General features: G+C 24.9%; 5 protein-coding genes across 5 annotated transcripts in view, besides 13 other annotated features; 3 read left to right on the top strand and 2 right to left on the bottom strand.

Annotated features, from left to right (window-relative positions):
* EDI_228660 (uncharacterized protein) overlaps positions 1 to 29 on the top strand; it is a gene marked incomplete at both ends in the record, with an annotated part of 342 nt that extends 313 nt beyond the window's left edge. Inside the window, one exon of the mRNA XM_001733413.1 lies at positions 1 to 29. This exon is cut by the window's left edge and continues 130 nt beyond it. Coding sequence (XP_001733465.1) covers positions 1 to 29 — 29 coding nt within the window.
* Positions 20 to 54: a sequence feature (AT_rich).
* EDI_228650 (uncharacterized protein) lies at positions 47 to 1,222 on the bottom strand (the record flags this gene model as incomplete). The annotated part of the gene is made up of 1 exon (XM_001739057.1): positions 47 to 1,222. One exon carries the CDS (start codon positions 1,220 to 1,222, stop codon positions 47 to 49), a length of 1,176 nt encoding a protein of 391 aa, XP_001739109.1.
* Positions 635 to 666: a sequence feature (AT_rich).
* Positions 1,052 to 1,089: a sequence feature (AT_rich).
* Positions 1,223 to 1,407: 185 nt separating the features above from the next.
* Positions 1,408 to 1,442: a sequence feature (AT_rich).
* Positions 1,443 to 1,751: 309 nt separating this feature from the next.
* Positions 1,752 to 1,862: a microsatellite.
* A 115-nt stretch (positions 1,863 to 1,977) lies between these two features.
* EDI_228640 (uncharacterized protein) lies at positions 1,978 to 2,385 on the top strand (the record flags this gene model as incomplete). Its single annotated transcript, XM_001739056.1, has 1 exon — positions 1,978 to 2,385. One exon carries the CDS (start codon positions 1,978 to 1,980, stop codon positions 2,383 to 2,385), a length of 408 nt encoding a protein of 135 aa, XP_001739108.1.
* An 11-nt stretch (positions 2,386 to 2,396) lies between these two features.
* Positions 2,397 to 2,439: a microsatellite.
* Positions 2,440 to 2,484: a sequence feature (AT_rich).
* Positions 2,485 to 2,527: 43 nt separating this feature from the next.
* Positions 2,528 to 3,550, top strand: EDI_228630 (uncharacterized protein; the record flags this gene model as incomplete). The annotated part of the gene is made up of 1 exon (XM_001739055.1): positions 2,528 to 3,550. One exon carries the CDS (start codon positions 2,528 to 2,530, stop codon positions 3,548 to 3,550), a length of 1,023 nt encoding a protein of 340 aa, XP_001739107.1.
* Positions 3,551 to 3,821: 271 nt separating this feature from the next.
* Positions 3,822 to 3,844: a sequence feature (AT_rich).
* An 8-nt stretch (positions 3,845 to 3,852) lies between these two features.
* Positions 3,853 to 3,948: a microsatellite.
* Positions 3,949 to 4,825: 877 nt separating this feature from the next.
* Positions 4,826 to 4,897: a sequence feature (AT_rich).
* Positions 4,898 to 5,107: 210 nt separating this feature from the next.
* Positions 5,108 to 5,164: a sequence feature (AT_rich).
* Positions 5,165 to 5,193: 29 nt separating this feature from the next.
* Positions 5,194 to 5,262: a sequence feature (AT_rich).
* A 535-nt stretch (positions 5,263 to 5,797) lies between these two features.
* The window catches only part of EDI_228520 (uncharacterized protein), a gene marked incomplete at both ends in the record, with an annotated part of 2,575 nt that continues 486 nt past the window's right edge, over positions 5,798 to 7,886 (bottom strand). The window contains one exon of the mRNA XM_001739054.1: positions 5,798 to 7,832. Coding sequence (XP_001739106.1) covers positions 5,798 to 7,832 — 2,035 coding nt within the window. The remainder of the gene's footprint in view (positions 7,833 to 7,886) is intronic.
* Positions 7,070 to 7,092: a sequence feature (AT_rich).

Raw genomic sequence — 7,886 nt, 5'->3', positions numbered from 1 at the left:
AATTGATTACTTCTTTATCTTTATTTTAAATCTTTATATCAAATATTTAATTATCATCAGGTTGTATGTCTCTTCTTTGTTGATCATCATGTCCAACAATATTTCTTTGTTTAGCTAAATTATCAGTATATTCACTAAAGATACGAACTGTATCAATTGCTTGTTGTTTAGTATCAAACTTAATACAAGCAAATTGAGTTTCAGGATTTCCTTCCAAGATATAAAAGAATTTCCCATTAGATTTCCATTTACTTATCTGATTTAGTTTTATTTTCTTTTGAAGTGTTCCACTACAGTTTGTTATATAAACACCATCTTCTCCTAAAGAAAGTAAAGTACGGTCTTTACAATGTCTACCAATCAACCCTATTGTTTTAAGTCCTTCACATTGACTTAATGATGTAACAAAACAACGAATCAAATAAGAATTTGGAAATCTTGAATAATTTAATATTTTTTTGCCTATATGAATCAATAATTTATGTGTTAAAAATGGTTGAAGATGGAAAGGGAAGAAAGATTTTGTTTGAACACCAAGAGAATGATAAAGATCAATTTGTTTTTGTTCTAATTGTTCTAAGGAATGACAAAGAAGATAATCTTCAATTGTATTAATATCATTTAATAAAGGATGAATATTAATATTTAATGATAATAAATAATAAAGTGAAGCCATTTGGGCATAAGGGCCAATTGGAATTGCATGGATGTTTGACATAAGAATTGATTTACATACAAGGTAGAATTGAGTAAAATGATCAACAGGAACAAAACTAGACTTAAGATATAAAGGTGTTGATTTAATCATAATAGGTGTTTTATGATTATAATATTTTGTTACAAAATATTCGGATAAATCAAAAGAAGGGTCTTGAGTATCATAATAACCATCAAATCCTAATGAATAAAAGACTTCTGCTATAGTTTTTGAAAAATCAACTTCTTTTCTTAAAATAACGTCATTACTTAATTTAAATGTAACTGATTGATACCTTTCAACAGGTAATAAAACATTGACTTTGTTCAAAGTACTTGCAAAAGTCATTGGCTCAATTAATTTTTTTTCTTTTAAATCAATAAAAATTATTTCATAAGAAAGTAAATTTATTTGTTGATAACGTTGTGCAACACGAATCATTAATTCTTTTTTATTAACTAAAAAGGGTTGAAAAACAAGTTGTTCTTTATCACTAATAAGTATTTGTGTATTGTTATTCATCATTTTATTTTATTTTGAGTTTTATTCGATATAAAAGTTCTTTATTAAAACAGATAACAACACTATGCAAATACCATTATGAGTATTATATAAAATCTCTAAAATAATTTTTAGTGTTTAATCATATGTTGTTCTTTTATGCATTATATGCTACAAGATGATTTGTAAGTAAGAGTCGTCACATTGTCAATATAATTAAACATATATAATGATAAATAATATAGAGAAGTTTATTAACTTCATTACCCTAATACTTTAACTAAAAAAAGAATGAATTCTATGTATAAAAAACAAAAGAAGGAAAAGAGCTGAGCAAATTAACTAACGAATTTTCGTCCTTTTAACTTTATTTAAGATAGTATCTTTTCTTATTAATTTCATAATAAATACAAAAGATATATTTTGTTTTGTGATACTGAAAAGATAAGAAAAATATTTTTTTTTGATGAGTTGTTTCAAAATGAAATTGAAATATACATTTTAAAACTTCAAGTTCTAACGCTACTAATCAGAAATAGAGATCGTTCCCATTATAAGACGAAAGTTATAAATGAAAAATAAAAAAATAAGAAAAGAAATACAAAGAAAAAATAGAATTAAAGAAAATAATGAAAATAGAACTTTAAAAACAAAATCATGAAAAGCTCTATAATTTCTTAATTTAGAATTAAATAAAGTTTGAAGAGTCCACGTAGTCATTAATAAGTAGAACTATAAAAGGAAGGAAAAAAAAACTACGAAGACATATACAATTACAAATGGCTACTGAACAAGAGGCTATGGCTTTAATGGGAAGCATTGATGTTCCAAATGGACAATGGGTAGTATATGAAGTTAAGAATAAACAACTTGTTTTCAGAACTTCTGGAAATGGTGTTGATTCACTTCGTGATGAACTTAAGGATGATGAAGCATGTTTTGCTCTTATTAACCTTAGATGTACTCTTGAAGGTATTCCAGATCAAGCAAGAGGTATTTTCATTGATTGGAAAGGACCAAAATGTAAAGGAATTGCTAAAGTTAGAGTTAGAGAATTTAAAGATCAAGCACTTGAAGTATTAATGCCACATCATGGTGAATTAGAAGCTGTTGGAAAAACTGAATTCACTGAAGATATTATTCTTAAGAGATGGGCCATGAACTCTGGTTCTCACGTTATCAATTAAATTATTTTTCATTAATTTTATTTTAATTTTTATTTATAATTTCTCTTTTTATTTATTTATTAAAATTTTATTTCTTCTTTTTTTTTTTAAAATTAAAAAGAATCTTAAAAGAAAGAACAAAATAAAAATGAACAATTCCAATATGGAAGAGGTACCAAATTTCTTAATCAAATTTGAAGAATACCTCCAGCTTAGAATGGCCCAACAACAAAACGATTTTTATAAACAAAAAATATCAAAATTAGAATCAGAAAAAGAAAAACTCTTTCAAGAAGTAGAACGATTAAAAATTGTCATTAATAAACAACAACAACTCTTTGCAAATAAAATGGTTGAACACCTTCAATTTAAATCTGAAATGTCATCAAAGTATTCTGCACAAATTAAAGAAAAACAAGAACTTATAGACAAAGAAAGGACAGAAAAACATCATTTATTAATCGAACTTACTTCACTTCGTGTCCAAGTTAAACACCAAGAAGAGCTTATTAATAAACTTAAAAAATCTGAAGATTCTGATATTATCAGAAAGAAACCTCGAGGCACTAACGCTTCAATCTCATCTCAAAAAATGGTTAATTCTGAAAAAGATAGTTCTGGTTCTCTTCAAAAAGTTCCTAATAGTACAGATACATTAGCACAAGAACCTCTACTTGAACTAGCACAAAGTCATAAAGTTGTTCCTACAACCACTCCTTTATCTCAAGTAAACGATAAGAGTCTTAATGAAAAACATAAAGTTGAAAAAAAGATTAATGTTGAACAAAACAACTCTACTTTTGATAGAAAAATAGTTTCATCACTATTAAGTGATGAGTCTCAAAAAGATGTTCACAAGTTGGTTCCTCTAAAAACTGATTTTATTTTTACTGTCAATTATAAAAAGGTATGTGAAATATTGTCTCTTATGGTAAGGAATAAATGGTATGAACCAAACTCTTCTTATTTCAAAACCTCAACTGTTTTTGATGAGTATTGTAGAAAAGTGCCAGTCCCTTGTTTTAAAGGAACTAAAGAAGATTTATGGAATAGAAAGAAGGTTATTAAAAAATTTGTTGAAACTATTGACAAAATTGAACTTCTTCGTGTTTCTCAAGGAAATAAAAGACGTATTATTTTTGGTGGGGCTTGTCAAAATTATATCGAATATTCTGACTCCTTTTAATTAAGTTATGTTCATAGATAATAAGTTATATTAGTAATCAAATTCTTAAATAAATTTTGTTAAAAAGGATGGTCAGAACAAAGAACAAATTACAGAAAAACTATAAGATCCAATAGGTTTTTAATTCTGAAATATTGTAGACTATTTTGTTGCAATGAAGTGATAGGTAAAATTAAGAGTGCTAAATCCTGAAAATTAATCACATTACAATTCTTTGTAAGATTTTGATATTCATTTGGTAATAAAAAAATGAATTTGACCATTCCTCTTCTTTTATTTTTTATTTATTTAATAGAAATGGTAAATACAATTAATAATATAAAAATTTGTAATATTGTTATATAAAACTAAAATAAAGAAAAAACAAATATCAAATAAATAATAAATTAAAATATAATCATTTACTCAATCTTCAATAACATTCTTTTTCATAAACTCAAATTTATTTCATTTGATAACTTTTGAATGCAAACTAAGTGTATTTTTATTGAACCATTCTTTTATAATGAGAAATTAACTTATAGCACATGTCTATCATTAAATAAACTTATTTTATTCAATGTTTTGGTTTTGTATTAATTCAGTTTGAGTGAGTTTATATGGAGTAAAATAAAATGAATTATGGAATTAGATTTAAATGTATTAAACAGGCAATTAAGAAACAAGTTATTAGGGTGTGGTCTTTGGTTCGTTGTAAGTGATTGACTATAAAACAACTATATTATTATTCTTTATTATTGCTACAAAACTGAGTATTCAGAAAGAGATAATGTAAAGAAAGTAACTTAATTTGATTTCTATTAAATCCTAGCACAGTACAAGAAGGTACAAAAGTCTACTTTCCTTGAAGTTATAAGAGGTTTTGGTGAGTCTCAATAGTTCTACTCATAAAATATCTAAATTTTTTAAAGAGTTTATTTAATTTATCGATTTTAAAGAAATACCCACTTAAAGTACTAAAAATTTAAACATAGAAGTCGTTCATGGTAAAGATGTGAACAACTAGTGTTTGTTATTAGTATAAAATACCACTCAGTTTATTTTTACTTTCCTTTTTTTTAAAGATAAATTACATTAAATAGTATGCCATCTTATTTTATTAAGTTAATTATTCCATTATGTTTGTATGTATTATTCATTATTAAGTAGTACTCTAGTGATAAAAATAGTATAAAAGAAAACACTACACAACGCCATCAAATATAAATTAAAATGGAGTTGAAGTCACAAAAATACTTTTAAGTTACATAAAAAGATATTTAACAATAAGACAAGTTAAAATAAAATTATTTTAATGTTATATAACCTAAGAAAATTCTTAATAAGAATTAATATTTTATTATATAACGCAGTTATACCATAACTAATATCTTGAATAATACTTATAAAATTTAAAATCATTTTGTTTGTAAGGTTAGATGAATATCTCAATTAATAATATTAAACTTTTTTGTATAGAACAACTCATGTTCTTGAAGTCATTGACTAATGACTATTTCATTTTTTAAAACAAAAAAGAAATTATCTACTCCAAAATATCATCAATAAAAAATAGACAAAATTATTTTAAGATTTATCTTGTATTTAGTTTTTTTAAATAAAAAATTTAAAAAAGAAAGTTTTTCAGAGTTTTTTTGTTTCTCTTTTTTTGATATTTATAATTAGATAATAACAAAAACCATTTTGAAAAAAATTAAAAAATAAAATAAAAAGGCAGGTGGGTTAATATAAAAGAAAACTTAAATATAATCATTTTAATGTCACGTTTAAAGAGATCACCTGCTTATCATGACTTCAATAAAACTAATCAGGAAGAAAGTGTTAAAGAACAAACATTAACTGAAAATTCATTCTTTTTATTGGCTGATAGAATCCCATCTCCACATATAAAAATTGATGGTTCACCAACATTAGAAACGGATGAAAAAATCGAACAATCAACTGAAGAATTTGGAATTAAAGAAAAAAAACCTATCAGCACTCAGTTACACCAAGAACAAGAGTGTAATTGTTATACTGATACAACAACCTCAGTTTTTGAATTTTCTTTTTAGCAGACCTTACAAAAGAAAATAAGTTTGAGTTAATTAAATAGAATAATATAACATTATAGCAATACTCTTAAATTAAACAATAATGTGTTTTATAGAATTTTTTAATTCTTTATTCATTTTACTTTTTTATTTTCTTTTTTGAGTAGAAAAAATTAATTCAATTAGAGGTTTGTAGTGTTGTTTATAAATTAATTTAGTTTATTTTCAAATTACCAATATGAGAGGCTTTAATTAGTGAATAGATAATAAATAATACTACTAATAACCCTGATGTTCCTATAAAAGAAAACATCAACATCATTAAATATGATTGGTTTCTATTCCATTTTTTTGGTACCAATACTACATTAACTCCTCTCAAATTAAATGGTTGTTTGGGACATACAACATCATCTTTAAATGCATTAGCAACGATATAAGTTCCACATTTAATACGGGATTTAATATCAAACAGTTGTTCATTAATAACGTATTTAACTTGTGGTACATTAAGAATACTTCCTTTAGGTCCATAAACTAAATAAGCTTCATCAGTTACTTCTCCTCTAATAACAATTAATGAGTCTTGAGAAAATGAAATAGTAGAACTTGTTGGTCTGAAATCAGTTCCTAATCCTTTTCCTGGACCTAATGCAAAAGCATTATGATTAACATTAGATAAAGAAATAACTGATGAAGAAATAATAAGATTTGAATCATAGACAACAGCTAATCCAGTTTCTTCAATTTCGATTAATGAATGTTTTAAATTATTTGTAGTTAATTCTAATGATCCTCTATTTTGGACAAAAATTTTAGTATTTTCAATGACTTGTGTTTCTAATGTTAAAATTGCTAATGGATATACTTTAATTATTGTAGACCCTTCTAGAACATTAATTGTATTAATTAATATTTGACCTTTAATATTTAATGATCCTGATTGTTGTTTAATATTTCTAACAACAAAATCTCCAACTAATGTACATTCTCCAAAACAAACCAATTGATCAATACTTATTCCATTAGCCTTAATTGTTAAATCACTACCTTCTATTCCACCTATATCTTCAGTAATTTGAATAGATTTACCTTCAACAATATAGTTACAATATAATGAATCACAAGTACAAGTAGTGTCATCAGGTAATATTAATTGATTTTTATTTGTTTTACAATTTTCTAAAGTATAAATTGGTTTATTATTATATTCATAACAAGCATATAATCCTGTTTTAGAAGTATCTAATACTAATGATGATTTTGAATTACCATGTGATGTTATTGAAAAAGAAATATCAGAACTTGATAAGTGAATAATTTGTTTACAAAGGTCATCATGTCCACCATCAAAATTAATATCAACAACTCCTTCTATTTCAACTTTAGAATTAGTAATAATCCATTCTTTAAATGTACTTTCATAACTACCATAAATAACACCAGATGATAACATCATTTTACTATCATCCATAAAAATACTTCCTTTATTATTTAAAAAAATATTAACAGATGATGCAATAATTTGTGCACGCTCAAATGTTGTTACTCCATTAATTATTACTTGTGAATCAGTTAAGTCAATAAATCCTGTAAGTTTAACATTATCAAAAGTTACTTTACCAATAATATTAAGTTTATTAACTTCAGCCGAAACAAGTTCTACTGAATTAGCAACAATACTATTAAATTTTCCTTTTAGTGTACTTTCTCCTTGTACTATAATTTCTTCTGCTTCAAATAAACTTCCATCAATTTCAGTATGAAGTTCTTCTGGTATAACTAATTGATAAATCTTTTTATTCTTAATTTTGTTAATATCATATTCCTGTGTAAGAGTAATAGAAATAGGTATATCTTCTTGACTTTTCTCTTGTATCTCAAAACAGTTACTTGGTTCTAATACCTTTCCTAATGAACACATAATAATAGTACATCGAACTTGAGCATCTTCTTTCTTTAAGTGAATCTCATTTTCTGCACAACACTTTTTAAGTTCAAATCCTTTTAAATTAACTGGAAGTTGTAATTCAGGAAATTCATGTGTTAATGACTTTATTAAACAAATATCAATATTTTGATCAGAAAGATCTAGTTGTTTTGTGTCAAGAGTTTTGATTGTACCTTTCTTTTCAACATAAATAATAAATTCTGTTGCTTTTATAATAAGTAATTGTATCTCATAATTTCCTTTGATAGAAAGATAACCATTTGATAACATAGTTAATTCTTTAATTGTTATGGTATTACTAACTTGAAGTATCCCTTGGACATAAACTTCATCCAATTGACTTCCTGAAAAT

Source organism: Entamoeba dispar, genomic scaffold, assembly GCF_000209125.1.
Source record: "Entamoeba dispar SAW760 scf_1105229461917 genomic scaffold, whole genome shotgun sequence".
NCBI classification, from domain to species: domain Eukaryota; phylum Evosea; order Mastigamoebida; family Endamoebidae; genus Entamoeba; species Entamoeba dispar.
The sequence above is the reverse complement of the archived record's forward strand: the minus strand, read 5'-3'. Positions and strand labels throughout refer to the sequence as shown.